The sequence below is a fragment of the Anomaloglossus baeobatrachus genome, chromosome 2 (assembly GCF_048569485.1).
Source record: "Anomaloglossus baeobatrachus isolate aAnoBae1 chromosome 2, aAnoBae1.hap1, whole genome shotgun sequence".
NCBI classification, from domain to species: domain Eukaryota; kingdom Metazoa; phylum Chordata; class Amphibia; order Anura; family Aromobatidae; genus Anomaloglossus; species Anomaloglossus baeobatrachus.
This window is the reverse complement of record NC_134354.1, coordinates 409,476,846-409,500,909: the sequence shown is the minus strand read 5'-3', so window position 1 is coordinate 409,500,909 and position 24,064 is coordinate 409,476,846. Positions and strand designations below refer to the sequence as shown.

The window sequence follows — 24,064 nt, the reverse complement described above, 5'->3', positions numbered from 1 at the left end:
AATCCTTAAATGGAAGAAGTTTGGGACCACCAGAACTCTTCCTAGATCTGGCTGTCCAGCCAAACTGAACAATCGTGGGAGAAGAGCCTTGGTGAGAGAGGTAAAGAAGAACCCCAAGATCATTGTGGCTGAGCTCCAGAGATGCAGTAGGTAGATGGGAGAAAGTTCCACAAAGTCAACTATCACTGCAGCCCTCCACCAGTCAGGCCTTTATGGCAGAGTGGCCCAACGGAAGCCTCTCCTCAGTGCAAGACATATGAAAGCCCGCATAGAGTTTGCAAAAAAACACATTAAGGACTCCCAGACTATGAGAAATAAGATTCTCTGGTCTAAGGAGACAAAGATAGAACTTTTTGGGGATAATTCAAAGCGGTATGTGTGGAGAACTCCAGGCACTGATCCTAACCTTCCCAATAAAATTCCAACAGTGAAACATGGGGGTGGCAGCAGCATGCTATGGAGGTGTTTTTCAGCTGCAGGGAAAGGACGACTGGTTGCAAATGAAGGAAAGATAAATGCGGCCAAGTACAGAGATATCCTGGAAAAAAATCTCTTCCAGAGTGCTCTGGACCTCAGACTTGGCCAAAGATTCACCTTCCAACAAGACAATAACCCTAAACACACAGCTATAATAACAAAGGAGTAACTTCAGAACAACTCTGTGACCACTCTTGACTGGCCCAGCCAGAGCCCTGACCTAAACCCAATTGAGCATCTCTGGAGAGACCTGAAAATGGCTGTCCACCAATGTTCACCATCATACTGACAGAACTGGTGAGGATCTGCAAGGAAGAATGGCAGAGGATCCCTAAATCCAGGGTGAAAAACTTGTTGCATCATTCCCAAGAAGACTCATGGCTGTACTACCTCAAAGGGGTTTTTCTACTCGATACTGAGCAAAGGGTCTGAATACTTATGACCATGAGATATTTTAGTTTTTTTTCTTTAATGAATTTGCAAAAAAATTCTGCATTTCTGATTTTTTTCTCTGTCAAGATGGGGTGCAGATTGTACATTAATGAGAAAAAAATGAACTTTTTTGAAGTTACCAAATTGCTGCAATGAAACAAAGAGTGAAAAATTTAAGGGGGTCTGAATAATTTCTGTACCCATTGTATCTCCACCCTTCTTTGGCTCTATGAAGTCATAGCTGTCAATCAAAGAAGATTAGAGGGGCATCTGGATAGAGAGAAAACAAGCAGGTGAAAAGGTGTATTTAAATTATTAGCTTTGTTATGATGCAGGATGTACTTAGTTTGAACAGTCATTCAATGCTGGCAGAGTCCATTTAACCCCTTCACAATGACTGACGTACTTATATGTCACTGGTCATGTATGGTCCTTTAATGCGGGCTCGCGTGGCGATCATCAGACATATGCAGCTAACAGGCGGGGGTAGATCAGAGATCCTCCTATGTCTGTTAATCTCTTAGATCGCGCTATCAAATTCTGACAGCAGGATCTAAAGCGCTCCAGCAGGGAACGCGATGTTCACCACCTGCATTGTCGGCCCTTTGTCGCGATCATGAAACACTAATGGGTTGGCATGGCTGCGTGAGGGCAGATGATGACCTCTGTTGCTGCCATGATGTGTTTGCTGTGAATACTGACAGAGTGCCGGCGCTCACAGTAACACAGCATTTCTCCTGATCAGAGCTGTGCTGCAGCATCGCTGTAATTAGGAGAAGCGATCGCAGTGTGCAGGCAAAAGATCTCCTAGGGGGACTAGGAAAAGCAATAAAAAAAGTTTTAAAATATATGAAAAAAAAAAAAAATCTAAAAGTTCAAATCACCCCTCTTTTGCCCCATTGAAAATAAAACAATAATAATAAAAAATACATATTTGATATTGCTGCTTTCCGAAATGCCCAATCTATCAAAATATAAAATCAATTAACCTGATTGGTAAATAGCGCAGCGGAAAAAAAAAATCAAAACACCAGAATTACGTTTTGTTGCTGCAACATTGCATTACAATTCATTCATTAACAGGCAATCAAAATGTTACATCTATCAAAAAATTGTGTAATTAAAAACGTCAGCTCAAGGTGCAAAAAAATAAGATCCACATCCCGAAAAATGAGAATGCTACAGGTCTCGGAAAATGGCAAGAAAAGCGCAATTCTTTTTTTTTTTTTTTTTACAAGCTTCTGAATATACCATTTAGATAAAGCTAAAACTATAAATGCTTGGAATTTTTTTTACCATTTTCCAGTACAATGAGTGGCAGAATGAATGGAGTTGTTCTAAAGTATACCTCATCCCGCAAAAAAGAAGCCCACATATAGCTAGATTGGTAGAAAAATAAAAAAGTTATGGCTGTGTTAATAATAGATAATACTGAGTGTGGTACCTTTGGGTGACATCATACTGTGTGGGGTGCTGTGTGAATTATATTAGGCACTGGGAGCAGTGGGAGACCTCACACTGTGTGGGTGGCTGTGGGTAATTATACTTTATGGACAGATATGGTTGCTATTATACTGTGTGTGTAGCGGTGGGAGCATCATATTGTGTGTGGGGGCTGTAGTGACAGCATACTGTGTGAAGAGCTGTAGTGGATAATACTGCATGTAGAGTGTGGTGAACTAATCATATTGTGTGTGCAGATCTGAGGTCTCTAAACCTCACAATGTGTGCGGAGGTGGGGGGACATCATATTGTGTATGGGGGTACTCTGCGGGATCATTCTGTGTGGCATCATACTTTGTGTGAAGCAAATCATACTGTATGTGGGGCTTTGGAGGAAGTATATTGTGTGGGGATCATGTGTTTATGGAGCTGTTGGGGTCATCATACTAAGTGCGTGGGTTTGTGCAGGAATCATACTTTGTGGGGCACTGTAGCGCCCCACGGGGCAGAGGAATTAACCCTATTCATCGCCGGGCCATTTCGGGTCGGGTCAGGCATTGTCACGGGGTGGCCTTGCCCGGTTCCGTTGCCCCGTTGCCCCAAGGCATACAGTTAAATGGTGGGGAGGGAAGTGGAGCATTTGGAAAAGAGTTTGTTGTGACGCCACCTGTGGTATGTGGCCAGGGAATAGTCGCCAGGTTCCTCTCCGGGGCAGGTGTTAAGACAGCTGGGATGGCATCGCTCCCCACAGGCAGAGCGGGCCCCGGGTGGATGATAAGGGTTATAATGGCCGATGGCGCCTAAGTGCTGGGCGGTAGCGCCAGTAAGGACGAGCCAACACAGTCTCTGCGGGTTCAGAGTGTAGTTTACTCACAACTTCAGCTGCCAGCCCGGGCACACTGGTCACTGCTGTGATGGGCTCAGGTCGATCCCGAATCCACGGGAGGTCAAAACCGGTCCAGTAGTCTGTGGAGCCTTCCTCACTGCGCTTTATAGTGTGGGTCCCTGTGGCTTGAAGCACTTAGAGTCCGTTCTGAACTAGGTAGAGTACTGTTCCCTATGCCAGTAGCAGGGATCCCCTGAGTCTGACCGTGAGCTAGGCACCGGGAGTCCTATATGCCACCTGGCTCTAGAAACTTGGGTGGTCGAAGAGCGTGGAACCTCTCCATCTGGCAGAATCTGGTGATGCAACGTGGAATTACACCACCCTAGGGTGCTGCACCCTGAACAGCGCTGGCCCCGGGGGAACTGACACGGTATACTCCTCAGCGACCGTTAAACTCCTATGTCCCACAGTATCTATCGGGAAAGACATCTGCTCACTGTTCCGCCTGCTGGAGAACTCTCCTGAAAATTGTAAACTGTGTGTGTGATTCCTAACTCCCCCTGGTGGCCGCTCATCCCTCTACCCAGGTACTAAGCTAGTGGCTTGGGGCCCCTGTTGTGATGACATCCTGTAAATGCCACACACTGTTGGAAACCCCTTTTATACCTGACCCTAGCCCAATCCCCAGTGGGGAAGGGGCAACCTATGTGTGTATGTGGTTGTGGATGATGAAACCGGTACCGACCTCCTTTTGGATCCATGATCAGCACCACACCCTGAGCGGGGTGCAGTACCCTGTGGCGACCTGAGCCTCAGGGGCACCACAATACTATTTGGGAGCTCTATGGGCATCATACTGCGTGTAGGGAGCTATTGATCATGGTACTAGGGCTGAATGATTTACTGCTTTTATAAAGTTTATAAAAAGCAGTAAATTACATGACTTTCTTTAGTTGTTACATGGAATTATTCATGTAACAACAGCCTTATTGTAAAATGTATTACCAGTAACAGCTAGTCAACAGACTTAATTCTGCTCAATAATAAGCAGTAATTACTTACAGCAAATAGAGGGCAGCAGTTATAACCTGCCCAGGCCAAGGAACTAATACACTGGCAGGATGCAGCAAGACCCCCAATATGGTGGAGGCATCACAAGTGCAAGAGAAGCAAATCACTCACACACTTCCAACCCATGGAGGGACTATTGCTGGATTTTAAAATTGCACACAGATGACTTGTATAGGGCGCCGTTCACACATGTATGTGCACAGTATCTGGCTAGCAGCCTATTAGTTACGTCCATACTATTTGACTAGGCGGGCTGCCCAACACTATCTAAGTGGGCAGTAAAATTAATCTCAATTATTAATATGTCAATTATATTAATATTGAACAGAATTAACTTCACCCTATTGGTTTGACTTTCCACAACAGTCATGGTCACTAACACAGCCACTCAGAAAAAAATGAGCTATATAAAATATACAATATATGCACACAATTACATATTTTTATATTTCTATTTCTTTATTACAGGGTCCACAGGGTATTCGTGGTTTTCCAGGAAACAGTGGACCCAAAGGAGAAACGGTAAGTTAGTCCTATAAGCAAGACTTTGGGGTAAACCCAAAATACACATTATTTTTGCACTGTATGTTATGGTGGCTACATGCTTGTTCTAAAACGTTTCCTGCTCCTGGTACCTGTTTTATGATGGGGTTACCATTGAAGACTGAAGACTGAGTTTTCTGAGTTAAGAGGACCCCTTTGTGTCTCTGTTTTATAACTCCAAGGTGTATTAGTTTTTAGACTAGTATTCTGATAGTATGAAGAACAAAACAATCCTATTCTCACAGCATTATCGCTACCGTATTTGTGTTTGAACACATTTGAAAATAGTGAATTATTAAGTTTTATGCATGAGGGATGCTTATCTTCCCAAGGATAGAACTGGACATTGTGGAGAAGAGCATTATTATACCAAAGTATGAGTAATTCTAACAGAAAACTTTTTCCTTTCAATTTATCAGGGTCCCGTCGGATATAAGGGGATGATCGGATCAGTCGGTGCAGCAGGGAAGCCTGTAAGATGACAAAATAATACAGTACTATATTTGTGTGTATGATATATTATACAAGGAGTGCATCCTGTATAAAACAGTACTGGAGAACTTTATATAGTGATTTTTTTGCTAGTTTTAATACATGTGCAGAACATTACATTTTAGCAGGGAACACAGAGGTGAAATCCCACATCCTGTTAGTGCGGATTTCTTAGTCCTCATTACAGAATCCCCTGGAGAGTAAGAGTGTTTAATTAAACTGCACTTAGGATGGTTATTATCGTTAATGAGTCCGGCCTTGCAAAGTCTTTACTTTTTTATGTCTGTTTCAGGGTGAGGAGGGGCCAAAAGGGCCTCCAGGAGAGCCGGGTGAGAAAGGAGACCGGGTGAGTCAATCTCATTACATCTTCTGTTTAATATTAAATAATGACTTAATTTTCTAATTATATTTAATATTAGGCACCAGATCGATGTGGAATATGTTAAGGGGAGATGCACTTATATTTTGTGAACATGGTCAGTGTGTCTATTGTAGAATAGTATATTCATTTTGGCAAATTTGTGTCCTATTTTCATCCACAAACATCTTAAATAAAGATGATATGAGTTATGTGTTGGGTTTGGGACCATTATTTTGTCCAACTATGTAGTATGTGCATTAGATGCAGTCAAGGTGGGCTTACTTGGGGGTGGGTTTTACATTGATCATCTTGTAGGTATATGAAGGTTAGTGTCATATGACATTATGTGTTTATTGATAGGTATTGTAAAATACCTATGACAGTTCCATTATTAAGGGTCAAGTTCCATATTTCCCTCTTTTGATAAATACTTGTTTCTATATAATATGTATATATACTTCTCTTCAATACTTTTACACTTAAAAAGGTCCCAAATTCTGCTGTATTCATTACACAAACCTAACATGATGCAAAAGAACCTGGTTTATAATATTTATCTTCCCAACATATCTGTAACCAAAAATCACTAAATACTTTATGAAGGGTATGTTATGATCCAAGGTCTAATTTTACACTTACAGTTTGTGTTTTATTCCAAACATTTGCTAATTCTATAACCAATTTCTATTGCAGGGTGCTCGGGGAGTTATTGGACAGATTGGAGCAATGGGACCAAAGGGCAACAACGTAAGTTTTGCTTAAACACACTAATAGGGATCAATAGGAAATAGAAGAGAATTAGCGACCTCTCCTTTTCTGGCTGCTCCTGGCATTTCTGTTTTCCAGCATATAATAGTTTATTGCAATAAGAAGTTTCTTTCACTAGGAACAGGGGAGCCTAAATTTTCCATCAGGTTAGGTTAACCCTAGCTGACACTGATCCCAAAGGTGCACCTGAAGGTGACGATGTTTTGGCTGCCTTCTTTGCCCTAGCTGCTGAATAACCCTGGTCTAGTGGCCCCCCCTCCCTCTACCCAGGAAAGAGCTGGGACAAGAGTGGTTAATCCCACACAAATAAACAGACGGGTGGGAAAACCAAAACTCAAACTCCCATCAATCACTCCCAGAGGAATAGACAATACGTGATCAGGAGGAAACTAAAGGAAAGGAGGAAATAGTCAGACAACAAGAGTACTTCCACAACACACCAAACACACAGAAGTTCACCTGCAACTCGATAACAAAGTCCAAGAACCAGGATCGCATAAAGCTATCATCGGCATGGGAGAACAGACTCCACTATATTAAAAAGGGCAGAAGCAACTGTGATAGGTCTCCTGCAACATGTGACTCAAGCAGTAATCCACAGGCTAGCAGAAATTAACTCCTGCAAGCCCAATTACTAACAACAGCACAGATGATCGACGCCTTGTGCAACTCAAAAGCAGCATCATGTGGAGTGTCCGTGTAATACTTATATATGTTCTGAGGATTTCGATAGCGTAGGGCAATGACAATCAGAGACGAGTTCCGGGTACAAGATGTTTTATAATATGTAACCACGGTAGATACACAACGGAAAACACAGCAGTACAAATACACAAAATACCTTTCCGAAACGGAGCGAAGGGAATTCCCGGGGCCACGCACCGGACTCCCCCAGGGAGACCACCAGAGCGAACCCCTATACAGGGACTGTCCGGCAATCACCCCGGAAGGCCTAAATGCGCCGCAGCCGGGACACAAGGGGCAAGCGGTAAAAGTCCAGGAGTGTCCGTACGGAATGATTGTCCAGAGTGGTTACGAACCAGAGAGAACCGGGCAGAGTGCTGACCGAAGATGGCAGACGGAATCCGGGCACAGCTTAGAGAAACCGGGTAAGGTCCAGAGTCGGTCAGTCGGTAGTCTTTAGGAGGATCCAAAGGCAATCAGGATTAGCAGCAGCAAAGCAGGAGCACACAGCAAGCAGTATACTCAGGCACTGGACTAGGCTTAGAGGCGGCCTTTTAAGCAGCTGGACAGGAAGTAGGGCAACAGAACAGTAAACTCCATGTTAACCGAGGGCAAGCTCATTCAAAAGAGAACTGGAAAACCTGGAAACCTGACAGTCCGACTCCGCTGTGTGAACAGCTTTACATGTAGTACTGATGCTGGTGTTTTGAGCCAGATACAGTGTGACATATAAGAGCACAAGCAAACATACATCTAATCCCCCAGACACTTGGTAAATAAGCTTAAATATAGGGTACGTTTGAAGAATTTGATGGCTGACCAAAATGACATTAGCCACTGTCTAAAAGGGTTCTTTTTCTGTCAACTACAGGGCCTACCAGGTATTGATGGCAAGGATGGAACCCCAGGTATTCCTGGATCAAAGGTGGGCATTCACATATTCTGTCTTATATTGGCAACATCATAATGATATTTTTGATGTTATGTATTTTTTTTATTTTTCTTTTTTTCATGTCTAGGGCAGCAATGGCCAAAATGGCATTCCTGGTTCTACTGGTCATCAAGGTTTATCTGTAAGTATGGTTTCTGTATACTTTGCTAAATAACATAATTATTTGCATTTATTTTATTCTGCTGTGATATATTTCCTTGGTATTTCTGAGGTTCTTTTAATAATATAAGTTGCTTTATATATGTTTTTTAGGGTTTACCTGGTCAGTCTGGTGCTAAAGGGGGACTTGGACAAAAGGTATATTTTAATCTCTATTTTCTTTGCCTGCATTCTAGGATGGGGAAAAGTTGTTTAGCATAGTTATAGCTGCTTGTTATTAGGTGTAAGTCCTTCTGAAGCTAATAAGAAGAGGTAATACAGTGCTGTGACCCTTAATTTTCTGCATCTCTATCTCTTAATCTACATACATAATTGGCAGTTTCTGTAACCATATTCCGTCATACACCGCGGCACAGTTGCGCAGCCGCAGTTCGAACGATGCTCCGGCTTCCAGGTCCTCACTGCCGCACGCACACACACACACACACACACACACACACACGTGAGCACATATACACACATAGCAGACACACATGGATATACCGAGCACATACATACACACTGCTGTATACTCACCTGTCCAGAGCCGCCGCCGCTTCTGCTGTCAGCGCTTTACTGCAGTTGAATACTTTGTGGCACCGTAAAGCATTCAACTGAAGTAAAGCCATGACAACATCCTACAGCGGCCACTCCGTACATCGGACGATATCACGGAAAGGTCTGTGTGCCTGAGGATGCAGCTGGAGGCACCGCGGGCATGGAGGAGAGGTGAGAATATCTTTTATTGTGTGTAAACAGCAGCATAATAGGGGACAGAAGGGAACTGTCAGGAGCACATTATTAAACAATGTGCTCATTACTGCAGGGGGCATTACAGCAAGGGATATCAGCCCCCCCCACCAGAACCAGATCTGTATGCCCCCAGCTTCCCCCACCAGATCTGTTTGCCCCCAGCCCCCCTTATCAGATCTGTATGCCCCCAGCCCCCCACCGGAACTTTATGCCTCTAGCTCCTCCCACCAGATCTGTATGCCTCTAGCCACCCCACAAGATCTGTATGCCCCCAGCCCCCCCACCAGAACTGTATGCCCTCAGCCCCCGCCCACCAAATCTGTATGTCCCAAGCCCCCCTCACCAGATCTGTATGCCCCTAGCCCCCCCAACCAGAACTGTATGCCTCTAGCCCCCCACACCAGATCTGTATGCCTCCAGCCCCCCCACCAGATCTGTATGCTCTCAGCCCTCGCCCACCAAATCTGTATGCCCCCAGCCCCGCTCACCAGATCTGTATGCCCCTAGCCCCCCACCAGAACTGTATGCCTCCAGCCCCCCACTTGATCTGTATGCCCTCAGCCCCCGCCCACCAAATCTGTATGCCCCCAGCCCCGCTCACCAGATCTGTATGCCCCTAGCCCCCCCCACCAGAACTGTATGCCTCTAGCCCCCCACCAGATCTGTATGCCCCCAGGCCCCCTCACCAGATCTGTATGCCCCCAGCCCCCCTCACCAGATCTGTATTTATGCCTACAGCCCCCCCCACCAAATCTGTATGCCTACAGCCCCCTCCTCATCAGCTCTGTATGCCTCCAGCCCCCCCACCAGATCTGTATGCCCCCAGCCCCGCTCACCAGATCTGTATGCCCCTAGCCCCCCACCAGAACTGTATGCCTCCAGCCCCCCCTAGATCTGTATGCCCCCAGGCCCCCTCACTAGATCTGTATGCCCTCAGCCCCCGCCCACCAAATCTGTATGCCCCCAGCCCCGCTCACCAGATCTGTATGCCGCTAGCCCCCCACCAGAACTGTATGCCTCCAGCCCCCCACTAGATCTGTATGCCCCCAGGCCCCCTCACTAGATCTGTATGCCCTCAGCCCCCGTCCACCAAATCTGTATGCCCCCAGCCCCGCTCACCAGATCTGTATGCCCCTAGACCCCCCCACCAGAACTGTATGCCTCTAGCCCCCCACCAGATCTGTATGCCCCCAGGCCCCCTCACCAGATCTGTATGCCCCCAGCCCCCCTCACCAGATCTGTATTTATGCCTACAGCCCCCCCCACCAAATCTGTATGCCTACAGCCCCCTCCTCATCAGCTCTGTATGCCTCCAGCCCCCCCACCAGATCTGTATGCCTACAGTCCCCCCCACCAGATCTGTATGCTCCCAGCCCACCGCACCAGATCTGTATGCCCCCAGCCCCCCCACCAGATCTTTATGCCTCCAGCCCCCCACCAGATCTGTATGCCTCAAGCCCCCCTACCAGATCTGTATGCCCCCAGCCCCCAACCAGATCTGCATGCATCCAGCCCCTCTCACCAGATCTGTATGCCTACAGCCCCCCCTCACCAGATCTGTATGCCTACAGCCCCCCCTCACCAGATCTGTATGCCTACAGCCCCCCCTCAGCAGATCTGTATGCCTACAGCCCTCTACCAGATCTGTAGGTGTGCCGCCACCGTATCAGCAGCCGAGCTACTTGGGTCCGGATCCGCAGTGGCTTGAGGGGTCTCCGGACCCGGGGGTCGTGCGGACACTCAAATAAAAAGGGGCGTAATATGTGCGGGAGATTTGTTGTAGATTCTTCGTGACGCCACCCACGGTGTGTGGTAAGATGGAGTACCACCTCTGCTATTGCGGAGCACCCGGGGCGGTGGAGTGACAGTTAGATGTTGGACCCCTCCGTGGGTAGGGGGGGATGCCCCGAGGCTCAGTGTCCAGGACACAGGGAATGATGTAGGCCAGAGGTGGCGCACCGGGCCGGACCGGGGGATGTTGGTGTACTCACTGTTGAATAATTGCACACAAGTCTGCTGCTAAACCAAGGTGTCAGTGGCCGGATGCCGCATCCGGGTGTACTCGGGTCCCACACCCGGCTCGTGTACCGATGTCCCTTCCTCCGGCATTCTGTAACTTTCTCAATTCTGGACAACCCCATATGGAACGGGGAAGTCCGCTCCAGGTGCTGTTGTGGTTGGGAGTCGTGCCCGCGAAAACTGACCATTGGGATCTCAGTGAGTGTTTGCGGATACCCTATCCCCCACGGTGGACTGCCATTTCGCTCTATCTGGGCTCATACTTTGGAACAACGTCTGGAACCTTGCTCCCGGCTTGGTTAATTAGAGAAGGGGCTTGCAACTGTCTTCTAACTAGGGTCCAGGTACCCCGGCTGTGCACAGTTTCCGGACCAGATCTCCGCTGTCGTAACCGGCGGGCTCCAACCCTGTCCCTTTCCACTTTGGATTTCCCGCGACCGGACTCCCGTCGCCTTTGGACATGGTCCACTGCTTGCCACCTAGCCAGTAAACCAGGGCCACTACCCTGGCTACCCTTCACTAGGCTCAGCTTTCACTCTCCTCCTCACTTCTCCTTCACCACTCTTTACTACTCAAAGTCTGAACTTGAACTAAACTGACTGGTTCCCTCCCCCGGATCCTCAAGACCCCTAGTTGGGCGCTCCCAATCCGCCTGGTCCTGCCCACTGGTGTGTCCTTCTTACCCTGAGGGGGGTGGCTAGGATTTTGTGGCAGATGGTATCTGATGTGGGATGGTGTTATGTCGGGTGTAGTGTTCTTCTGTGACCACCTGGCGGCGCCAGGGCGTCACATATGCACCCAGCCCCGCCCACCAGATCTGTATGCCCCCAACCCCCCCCACCAGATCTGAATGCCCCCAGCCTACCTCCAACCAGATCTGTATGCCTCCAGCCCCCCTCACCAGATCTGTATGCCCCCAGCTCACCTCACCAGAACAGTATGCCCCCAGCCCACCTCACCAGATCTGTATGCCTTCACCCCCCGACCAGATCTGTATGCCCCCAGCCTACCTCCCACCAGATCTGTATGCCTCCAGCCCCCCTCACCAGATCTGTATGCATCTGGCCCCCCTTCACAAGAACTGTATGCCTCCAGCCCCCCCACCAGATCTGTATGCTTACAGCCCCCCACCAAATCTGTATGCCTCCAGCCCCACTCACCACTGCTCCTGTCAGCACCACTAAAGATAGACAGATGGTCATTTCACCACACTCCCGATGCGATAGCATCAGGCCTATTTCTAGTACCACCATAAATTCCAGATCAGGTGAAGGAATCTGTGTGGTACAGATCAACAGTAATCATGCAAATAAATAATCTCACTTGCGCTACATGGAAGAAAAGTGAAGTGTTTAAGTCAATAATAGTACTTGATATTGAAAAATACCATGTAAATTCTTTTTTCTCATCTTTCATGGATTTATCTGAAAAGTGACAATCAATTACACATGCTTTTACTGATATTGCTTATACATTCCAATGTAGTCTTTTAAACATATTCACCCCAATTTTCTAGAAACTGAAAACATAAATTATATTTTACAACTTTTCAAACTTACAAATAAGATAGGATTCACTTTACCTTGGAACAAAATAATATACATAATTAGCAGTGGCGTAACTAAAGTTTGATGGGCCCTGGTGCAAACTTTGGACCGGGGCCCCCCTCCATGTACACAACACTTAGGGTACGGGATAATGATGCTGACACTTGGCTTTTACCCTCAGCACCCAGGTTTCCCATGATCTGAAATCCCTCTATCAGTACCCTGCTTTCCCATGTTCTGATATCCATCTTGTCCTCAGCACCCAGCTTCCCCATGCTCTGCTATACATCTTTCCCTCAGCACCCAGATTTCCCATGATCTAAAATCCCTCTATCAGCACCCTGCTTTCCCATGGTCTGTCATACAGCTTTCCCTCAGCACCCAGCTTTCCCATATCAGAGCATGGGAAAGCTGGGTGCTGAGAGATGTATAGCAGAGCATGGGAAAGCTGGGTGCTGAGAGATGTACAGCAGAGCATGGGAAAGCTGGGTGCTGAGAGATGTATATCAGAACATGGGAAAGCTGGGTGCTGAGAGATGTATAGCAGAACATGGGAAAGCTGGGTGCTGAGAGATGTATATCAGAACATGGGAAAGCTGGGTGCTGAGAGATGTACAGCAGAGCATGGGAAAGCTGGGTGCTGAGAGATGTATAGCAGAGCATGGGAAAGCTGGGTGCTGAGAGATGTATAGCAGAGCATGGGAAAGCTGGGTGCTGAGAGATGTATAGCAGAGCATGGGAAAGCTGGGTGCTGAGAGATGTATAGCAGAGCATGGGAAAGCTGGGTGCTGAGAGATGTATAGCAGAGCATGGGAAAGCTGGGTGCTGAGAGATGTATAGCAGAACATGGGAAAGCTGGGTGCTGAGAGATGTATATCAGAGCATGGGAAAGCTGGGTGCTGAGAGATGTATAGCAGAGCATGGGAAAGCTGGGTGCTGAGAGATGTATAGCAGAGCATGCGAAAGCTGGGTGCTGAGAGATGTATAGCAGAGGATGGGAAAGCTGGGTGCTGAGAGATGTATAGCAGAGCATGGGAAAGAGCCCTTTTCCCTCAGCACAAAACATTCCCATCCCATACTTGTATCTTTTTCCTCCCTCATATATAGTTCTCCAAATACTATAATGGCCCCCACATAGCCTTCCATGTAGTATAAAGGGTCCCACATAACCCTTTATATATTAGAATGCACCCCATAGTCCTCCATGTATTATAATGCATTTCCCATAGTTCTCCATATTTTATACTGCACCACAGTCCCCCATGCTTTATAATGCACCCCCACAGACCATGTGTAAGGTAGCCTCCATAGTCCTCCATATATTATAATGTAGCCCCAATAGTCCTATATGTATTATAATGCAGCCCCATAGACCTCCATGTATAATGCGCTGCTATAGTCTATGTATAAGGTGTCCTTCATGTTTATTATGCAGTCCCATAGACCTCCATGTATCATGCAGCCAGCACCCCCAGGCCTCCATGTATTATGCAGCCAGTCCCACCAGGGCCTCCATGTGTCATGCAGCCAGCCCCACCAGGTGTCATGCAGCCAGCCCCACCAGGGCCTCCATGTGTAATGCAGCCAGCTTCCCCCGGGCCTATATGTGTCATGCAGCCAGCCCCCCCAGGGCCTCTATGCGTCATGCAGCCAGCCCCCCCAGGGCCTCTATGCGTCATGCAGCCAGCCCCCCCCAGGGCCTCTATGTGTCATGCAGCCAGCCCCCCCAGGGCCTCTATTTGTCATGCAGCCAGCCCCCCCAGGGCCTCCATGTGTCATGCAGCCAGCCCCCCCAGGGCCTCCATGTGTCATGCAGCCAGCCCCCCCCAGGGCCTCCATGTGTCATGCAGCCAGCCCCCCCAGGGCCTCCCTGTGTCATGCAGCCAGCCCCCCCAGGGCCTCCCTGTGTCATGCAGCCAGCCCCCAGGGCCTCCATGTGTCATGCAGCCAGCCCCCCCAGGGCCTCCATGTGTCATGCAGCCAGCCCCCCCAGGGCCTCCATGTGTCATGCAGCCAGCCCCCCCAGGACCTCCATGTGTCATGCAGCCAGCCCCCAGGACCTCCATGTGTCATGCAGCCAGCCCCCCCCCCAGGGCCTCCATGTGTCATGCAGCCAGCCTCCCCAGGGCCTCCATGTGTCATGCAGCCAGCCAGCCCCCCCAGGGCCTCCATGTGTCATGCAGCCAGCCCCCCCAGGGCCTCCATGTGTCATGCAGCCAGCCCCCCCAGGGCCTCCATGTGTCATGCAGCCAGCCTCCCCCCAGGTGTCATGCAGCCAGCCCCCCCAGGGCCTCCATGTGTCATGCAGCCAGCCCCTAGGGCTTCTATGTGTAATGCAGCCTGCCAGCCAGCCCCACCAGGGCCTCCATGTATCATGCAGGCAGCTTCCCCGGGCCTATATGTGTCATGCAGCCAGCAAAATAAAAAAACAAGTACCTCTCAGCTCCTTCTGACCCCTGCGACTGCGGTAGTTATGCCCCTACCCCCATATGTCACACACCCTGCTCCCTATACAGCCTGCACCCCCATATCACACACACACCCTGACCCACATATCTCACCCTGCCCGTACCCCAACTTACCCCTCTCAAACACTCTGCACCCTTCACATGCTTCTGTCACAGTCTGCAGCCCTCATATCCCACTCACCCTGCAGCCCCTCCCCTCATGTCCCCTCTTTTCTCATTACCACTCATGTGTTCGAAGTATCTTCTCCTGCTTTCTCCCCGGCATCCTGTGTCTCCTCCCACACAGTCACATGGGCGTGACATCATCGCAGGTCCTGGTAGGGATGGTTTCCGTCTGCCGTGCAGGAGCACATCTCCTCTGCAGCAGGTCAGGAACGCCTGGTGGCCTCTCCAGGTCAGGGGCCCCTTTGCCCCCTGCAGACACTGGGCCCCCCTGACTCACAGGCCGGCCCCCTAACGGTCGCGCAGTCGGCCACTACATAGTGGCACTACACATAGGGGCCCGGCAGCCGGCTCTGCAGAGCGGCTGCCGGGCCCCTATAACCCTGCGGGCCCGGTCGCAGTGGCGACCTCTGCAACCGCGATCGTTACGCCCCTGATAATTAGTCTACAGACTGAATAGGGACCAGAAAAGTAAAGGTTGTAAACAGGTCCATAGCTTTTTGAAGAATAAGAAGAGGAATATGTGGAAGTTTCTACCAAAACATGTAAAAAAGATCTATTCACAAATGATTTACAGCCTTAATTAAATTATACTCGTAGACTGTATTAACTCTTCTGAACTGCTTATTTTTAGAGTAGGGCTTATCCAGCTTAGCCACAAAATCTTGAAAAATGATACTAGGGTTTATTTTCAGGGAAACATAGTAGGAGTAAAGTGGATCCATATTTCTTCCTCAAGTAACTTGAAATCACATGATATTATTGTGTCGCCAGGGGTTAAGGAGATACCCAGAACCGGGCCAAGGGGTCGCTTCTGGAAAGGGGATCACGGTGTCGTGACCCGGTCTGTGCTCCCTGGTTCCACAATAAAAGGGGGGGGTTATGTTCGTGACGCCACCCGTGGAATGTGATCAGAGATGACCACCGCTGCTGCAGAACCTCCGGGGTGATGGAAGGCAGCTTGAGATGGGACGGCTCCCCACGGGTAGAGCCTTTTCCCCGGGGCAGTATGTTAGTCTATGGGGGGAGTGCAGGACACGAGCACAATAAACAGGCAGACTCACGGTTTTGCAGTTTCTTTGTCTTTTACTGATGATGTTATTCAGCAGAGTACTGTCCACGGAGTCTGTGAGGGGTTCAGGGTTTCTCCCACCCAGCCGGGCCGTTTTGGCTTCCTTGCCTGCACTGTGTGTCTGTGGCCCTGCTGCTGCGTGAACTATGCAGCTGGCTCTGTGCTCCTCGGTACCGACCTGACAGGCAACTCGAGTCCTTACTAGTATGTTCCTGAACTCTGCGCTTGTTGCTTGTGTCTGTGGTACAGGTGAAAGATCTGGAATCTTCACTTCTCTGGTGGTAACTGTGCAGTATGTAACCTGCAGTCTCGGATCCAGCATCCGTTCTGTGTGCTCCACTGGGGATGAGCTCTGCAATGCTCTGTCTCCCAGGAATGTTCCTCTGTGTACGCTTTCTCCTTTCCTCAGACCCTCAGCTAGGCCTGGAATTGGTCAGTGGATCCTGAGGTGAGCTAAAGCCAGCTTCCAACCTGCAGAGATCCTGTCTCCTCAGTGCTCTGCACTGAACTTCCAAACTGAAACTACTCTGAAACTACTTCTGACCATTTCCTCCCTCCCAGCAGAATGTACAGGGAAGCAGCTTGGTCTCCCCCTTCTGGCCAGGAGGTCTTGGTGTTGTGTGTGGGGAGTTAACCCTTTGTGTTGTTACTGTGGCAACCCTGGGGTGCCACATTCCCCCTTAGTGAAGAACAGTACTCCGGGACTGTGAAACAAACAAACAAGTTATCACAACAATTATATATATACAGAGTCTCAAAAGGAAAAAATACAAAAACCTTAAAGCTCAAAAAGAGTCCAAAATGTTCAAAAATATGTAAGTGTTCATACAGTATAGTCTCTGTAGGTACTGGGCTTTTGGTCTTAACGTTGCAATTAAATAAACATTTCAATCAACAAACACTTCTTAAAGGTGTCTCTACTCTGGTCATAAGTGCAGTAGGCCTCACGGCCCTCGGGCCACCAACAATGTGATCAAGTTGTAACTCTCCGTGCTGCCACCTTACACCACTCTTCTCTCACCTTTTCTGTACACTAAACTGTTACGGTTTTTCATATAAACATTATAACATATGTACATTTTATATGCAATTCCACATTAGTCTTTATATCTTGCTGGTATCTGACCCTGAGTACTACGCTGTGACCTGCGTACTGCTGGTGTACTGGGTGTACTTAGCATAATGGTGTGGGTGGAAGTGTACCTATTTGGTGTTTCTGGTACTTGTGAGGATAGTGGACTGACTGTAGGACTGGCAAGCTCACTGGGACCAGGAATCTGTTCTTCCTCTACGGTTTCAACTTCCAGTTCTTCTTGTCTTGAGACTTCTTGTGGTATGGGTTCTGATTGTGGTTCCACCACTTGAGGGAAGGCGATCATTGGGACTACTACTGCTCCATAGTAATTTGGCCATGTTTTTGGGAAATCTCCTAAGACTGTATGGAATACATCTTCTTCCTTCTTGACAGGTTGTACCTGTATGGGTAAGGTGACTTCTGGTGTCTTCAGGGTTTCAGGACACGGTTTGAGTTGATCTCTTGAAACGACAGCTGATGTCCTTCCTTCATCCTTACTGATGAGACACACTTTGGGATTATCCATACTGGATGGTAAGACTGTATATGGGGTGGTTTCCCACTGATTATCCAATTTGTTTGTGCGCCGTTTCCTCTTGAGAACTTGGTCACCAGGTTGCAATGGGGTTGCTAGAGCATGCTGGTTGAAGGTTCTCTCCTGTCTTCCCCTAGCTTGTTGGAGACTTTTCTCTACGCACTCTTGTACTTGGCGATACTGCTGCTGACGTAGGGTATCCCAATTGGATTCTTGAACTTCCGCATCTGGCTTCAGAATTCCCATATCTAAATCAATTGGCAGTTTACCGGGCCTTGCACGCATGAGGTAAGCGGGGGTGCAGTTTGTAGAACTCACCGGGACATGATTGTACAAGTCCACCAAGTCTGGCAACTTCTCTGGCCATTGATTTCTTTCTGACTCTGGTAAGGTCTTCAACAGGTCAATCACAATATGGTTCATCTTCTCACATAAGCCATTTGTTTGGGGATGGTATGCTGTTGTGCGGATCTTTTTACAGCCATACATGTTGCAGAATTCTTGGAAAATCTGTGATTCAAAAGCTGGACCTTGATCTGCAAGGACTTGTTCTGGGTAACCATGGGGTCTGCAAAAGTACGTCTGGAATGCTTTAGCTGCTGTTCTAGCTGTAAGGTCTTTCACGGGTACCACCACTAAGAAGCGTGAGTAATGGTCCACGATGGTTAAGGCATAGACATAGCCGGACCGGCTTGGTGACAACTTGACGTGGTCTAATGCGACTAGCTCGAGTGGTTGCTTGGTTACTATGGACTGGAGTGGAGCTCTCTGGTTCTGTTGATCCTTTCTTCTGAGGTTGCACGGTCCGCATTTTCTACACCAATCTTCAATTGATTTTCTCATGCCAACCCAGTAGAATCTTTCTCTTAAGAGCACTTCCAACTTTTTCCAACCAAAATGACCAGCACCGTCGTGGTAAGCTTCCAGAACCATCTTGACGTCTCTCTTGGGCACGATGATCTGCCAGACCAACTCATGTGTTTTTGGATTGGTGTGCCTTCTACAGAGCTTCCCTTGGTACAGGAACAATTTACCTCTCTCCTTCCAGAGATGTTGCGTCTCAGCTGGGGCATTCTTATTAGGGTATGCACCTTGTTGTGTAAGCAGTTCTTTCACTAGCTTCACAGCTGGATCACTGTCTTGTGTTTCAGCCCATCCGTGGTGTGCCAATGGGTTGAGAGTTGCCTGCTGTTGTTTTTGGTAGACACTTGGTTGATACTGTCCAACCTTAGGACGGTGAAAGGCCGGCAGCTCAATTTCTTCCAGTCCCTCCGTTTCCTCTTCCACGTCCCCCGAGTGTGGCATCTGGGATAAGGCATCTGCATTCCCATTCTTGTGGCCTGCCCTGTACTTGATGACAAAGTTGTAGTTTGACAGTCGGGCTATCCATCGCTGTTCCAGCGCACCTAATTTTGCAGAGTCCAGGTGGGTCAACGGATTGTTGTCAGTAAAGATGGTAAATTCTGCAGCTGCCAAGTAGTGTTTGAAACGCTCTGTTACAGCCCAAACTACTGCCAGTAGTTCTAACTTGAAGGAGCTGTAATTTTCAGGGTTTCTTTCTGTAGGCCGGAGCTTCCTGCTTGCAAAGGCAATAACTTTCTCCTTGCCTTCCTGCTTTTGAGACAATACTGCTCCCAGTCCTACGTTGCTGGCATCCGTGTACAAAATGAAGGGTTGATGGTAATCTGGATATGCCAGGATCTCTTCTCCTGTCAGTGCCCACTTCAACTTCTTAAAGGACTCTTCTCTCTCATCACTCCACTGGAAAGGAGGATTTCGGGCTGCAGACTTCTTTGACTGTCCTACCAGGATGTCTTGTAGGGGAGCTGCTAGCTTCGTGAACCCTTTTATAAATCTTCTATAGTAGCCTACCAGTCCCAGGAATTGCCTCACCTCTTTCACGCTGGTGGGTCTCGGCCAATCTCTTATCACGGTAACTTTTTCAGGATCTGGTGCTACCCCTTCTGAGCTCACGACATGTCCCAGGTACTGTACCCTTGGCTTTAGAAGGTGACACTTGGATGGCTTGATTTTCATGCCGTATCCGGATAAGGCTTCAAACACTTCTGCCAGGTCTTGTAGATGCTGTTCATAGGTCTTGGAGTAGACTATGACGTCATCCAGGTACAGGAGGACAGTTTCAAAGTTCTTATGTCCTAGGCAGCACTCCATCATTCGCTGGAAGGTACCAGGCGCGTTGCAGAGTCCAAACGGCATACAATTGAACTCACAGAGGCCCATCGGCGTGGTGAACGCTGTCTTCTCCTTATCAGCCTCTGCCACAGGAACTTGCCAATACCCACTAGTCAGATCTAGGGTGGAAAAGTAAGTAGCGGATTTTAATGCAGCCAATGACTCTTCTATCCTAGGTAATGGGTATGCATCCTTGTGTGTAATGCGGTTGATCTGTCGGTAGTCTACACACATCCTCATGGTCCCATCTTTTTTCTTAACTAGCACTAGTGGGGCTGCCCAGGGGCTACAACTGTCTCTTATTACCCCGGCTTCTTTCATTTCTTTGAGCATGTCTTTGGCGCATTGGTAGTGAGCTGGTGGTACTGGTCTATACCTCTCCTTTATGGGTGGATGGTGACCTGTGGGTATAGTGTGCTCTACCCCTTTGATCTGCCCAAAGTCTAATGGGTGTTTGCTGAATATTTGTTCATATTCTTTCACTACCCTGTATACTCCATGCTTTTGATGGGAGGGTGTAGAATCGGTACCTACATGTAGCTTTTGGCACCAATCCTCCAGCTTTCCCTCTGAGCCATTGTCCTCCGCCTGATTTGACGGCTTCAAGGGCTCAACGGTGGTGATGGCGTTGTTATCAACCGTATATAGCTTAGCCATGGTAGCATACTTTGGTAGGGTGACCTCATCTTCCCCACAATTTAGAAGGCGTATTGGCACTCTTCCCCGATGTACCTCAACTATTCCTCTGGCCGTCAGTACAGTGGGCCTACTGTCTGAGTACACGGGTTCTACCAGGGCCTGATAGTCTCGCCCTCTGATGCCTATTGCGGCTCTACACCAGACCAGCATTTCAGTTTTGGGAGGAATTACAATAGGTATTGGGTCACTTACCCTTGCACTGCCAATTTCACCTCCTGACACTTCTACCTGCTGCTTCAGCATCAAGGCTTTAATTTCCTTCTGCAGGAGTCTCTGTTGCCCAGGTTTGGCAGTCTCGACGATCTGCTGCAAGACAGTAATTACCTCTGCAAAACAATTTTCAATTACATTCATTCCTAGCAGCATAGTTGGTTCACGTTCTCGTCGGTCAACATCAACAATGATAATACCCTGATTCTGCAATTCTACTCTCCCAATCTTAATGGTCATTTCTCTGAAACCAACCTGTGGTACTAATTCACCATTGCTAGCCCATATATTCAATGCAACATTAGATGGACCACTGCTAACGTCTGAATCAGCCCAGTACCTCTTATAAAGGACATGCGGAATTGATGATATTTGGGAACCAGTGTCCAGCAAGGCGTTGAGCGGAATGCCATCCAGCACGATGGGGATGACAGGACGTCCCCCCACATACTTGTCGTGCCAGGGTGAAGGACCTTGAGAGTTCATTCCTGAGGAGTGGCCCGCCTCCCCAGGGGATCCCCATTTAAAGCACATTCACGGGCAAAGTGACCTGGCTCCTTGCAACGGCGGCAAATGGGCTGTCCATCCGGCTGGTAGCGGTCGCTGGGTCGTCCTCTCGTCGCTTGGTATCTCCTAGGCCTCATCCATGGGACATCCTCCTTGCTGGTCGCCAGCTCAATCTTGGGTGCAGACTTGGATCCACGCAGCTCCTGGACGATTCTAGCCATGGAAGCAACAGTGTCTGTAAGGGCTTCAAGCTTTTGATGGAGAGCCTCATTAGTGATCGGCTCCAGGTGGTTAGCAGCAGCCGCTGACATGGCCGATGTCACCGGCACTACTGGCTGCTGGGGTGCCACTGTAAGGTGTTGAACAGAGTCTATATCCTGCGGCTCCTCCACCTGCTGGAGGCGGATGGCTCTATCCTTTAGCTGGGCAAATGTTAGTCCTGGATCCTGGATCACCATCATGCTCAGTTGTCCCCGGTGGGAAGGGGATGAGAGTCCATCCAGGAATTGGTCTATCAGCAGCTTATCTGCTCCAGGGGCTAAGGCAGGTTCTGCTAATTTAAGTGCTCTGAGCGCCTCCTGCAAGTTTAAGGCAAAGTCTCTTGCGCTCTCTCTAGGTTTTTGCTTGCATCCAAAGAACCTCATTTTAGCCCGGCTGCCAGCAGTGGATTCAAAAGCTGCTTTTAGTCCAGCTATTATATGCTCTACAGTGTCCTTTGCATCGTCCGGCCAGGATGTAGCCTCCCGCTGGGCATTGCCAGTTAACTGTCCCATAAGCATACCAACACGCTGGGCTTCTGTCAGGGGGTACATGCTGTAGTAGATTTTTAGCTTTCCGATAAAGTCATTAAGTGTGTTGGGCTCACCTGAGTACTGCGGCAGCCACACTGCACCCGGGGTGTACGGCATCAGGAACGGCATGATAGGTGCCGCTGCACCGCCGGGTACAACAGCGTCTCCCTGCTGCGACATCTTTGCGCCCCCTTAGTTAATTTCACCAGTCTTCTTGACAGCAAGCCTGGGACACTTTTCTGCGTTTTCGTTCGGGTCGCAGCACCGAGCGCACCTCCTCTGCAAGCGTTTGGCGGAGTCTCAGTTTTGGCGCGATGTTTTCCCGCGCGTAGCAGGTAATGGCGTGATTAAAGATGGCGCCTGGAAAATTTTACCAATGATGTTTTTGGATTTTTCCAGGTATCTTTGCAAAGTTTAAAGTCCGTTCTTTGTTGCAACAATTCACAGTGCAAGTCTTTTATGCGATGCAATAAGTCTTTACAGGCACACGTCACCCGGGTTGCAGCCGGGTCCAGTCCGCATCCTGTTCGTGACGCCAAAGTTGTGTCGCCAGGGGTTAAGGAGATACCCAGAACCGGGCCAAGGGGTCGCTTCTGGAAAGGGGATCACGGTGTCGTGACCCGGTCTGTGCTCCCTGGTTCCACAATAAAAGGGGGGGGTTATGTTCGTGACGCCACCCGTGGAATGTGATCAGAGATGACCACCGCTGCTGCAGAACCTCCGGGGTGATGGAAGGCAGCTTGAGATGGGACGGCTCCCCACGGGTAGAGCCTTTTCCCCGGGGCAGTGTGTAAGTCTATGGGGGGAGTGCAGGACACGAGCACAATAAACAGGCAGACTCACGGTTTTGCAGTTTCTTTGTCTTTTACTGATGATGTTATTCAGCAGAGTACTGTCCACGGAGTCTGTGAGGGGTTCAGGGTTTCTCCCACCCAGCCGGGCCGTTTTGGCTTCCTTGCCTGCACTGTGTGTCTGTGGCCCTGCTGCTGCGTGAACTATGCAGCTGGCTCTGTGCTCCTCGGTACCGACCTGACAGGCAACTCGAGTCCTTACTAGTATGTTCCTGAACTCTGCGCTTGTTGCTTGTGTCTGTGGTACAGGTGAAAGATCTGGAATCTTCACTTCTCTGGTGGTAACTGTGCAGCATGTAACCTGCAGTCTCGGATCCAGCATCCGTTCTGTGTGCTCCACTGGGATGAACTCAGCAATGCTCTGTCTCCCAGGAATGTTCTCTGTGTAATCTGTCTCCTTTCCTCAGACCCTCAGCTAGGCCTGGAATTGGTCAGTGGATCCTGAGGTGAGCTAAAGCCAGCTTCCAACCTACAGATCCTTTCTCCTCAGTGCTCTGCACTGAACTTCCAAACTGAAACTACTCTGAAACTACTTCTGACCATTTCCTCCCTCCCAGCAGAATGTACAGGGAAGCAGCTTGGTCTCCCCCTTCTGGCCAGGAGGTCTTGGTGTTGTGTGTGGGGAGTTAACCCTTTGTGTTGTTACTGTGGCAACCCTGGGGTGCCACATTATTCAATTGCTATTACAGGCTTGTCTTGATTACATTGGTTATTTCATATAGCAGAGCAGCCACCCAGGAAAACAATTGGCACCTATCCATCTCAATGGTTGTCTTGTAATAATAATGAATATTGCTTAGCATCCTACCTCCCAATAGAGATATTTCTGTGGTTTTATTGCCTGCTGCTATATGATCTGAGGTTGTCCAACCTTGACAATCTTATAAAGCATTTACTTTACTTTGCTTTTGTGCACTTATGGGTGGAATGGGTGGCCAAGGTTCATTATTACGCATCGGGAGTGAGGCTAGCCTCTCTGGTACGATCCCACAGAA

General features: G+C 48.7%; 1 protein-coding gene across 2 annotated transcripts in view; it reads left to right on the top strand.

Annotated features, from left to right (window-relative positions):
- Positions 1-24,064, top strand: part of COL9A2 (collagen type IX alpha 2 chain) — a 181,964-nt gene that overhangs the window by 81,875 nt on the left and 76,025 nt on the right. For both annotated transcript variants that reach the window (XM_075336118.1, XM_075336119.1), the window contains 7 exons: positions 4,718-4,771; positions 5,212-5,265; positions 5,577-5,630; positions 6,339-6,392; positions 7,969-8,022; positions 8,117-8,170; positions 8,302-8,346. In XM_075336118.1, the coding sequence (XP_075192233.1) occupies positions 4,718-4,771; positions 5,212-5,265; positions 5,577-5,630; positions 6,339-6,392; positions 7,969-8,022; positions 8,117-8,170; positions 8,302-8,346 (369 nt within the window). The remainder of the gene's footprint in view (positions 1-4,717; positions 4,772-5,211; positions 5,266-5,576; positions 5,631-6,338; positions 6,393-7,968; positions 8,023-8,116; positions 8,171-8,301; positions 8,347-24,064) is intronic.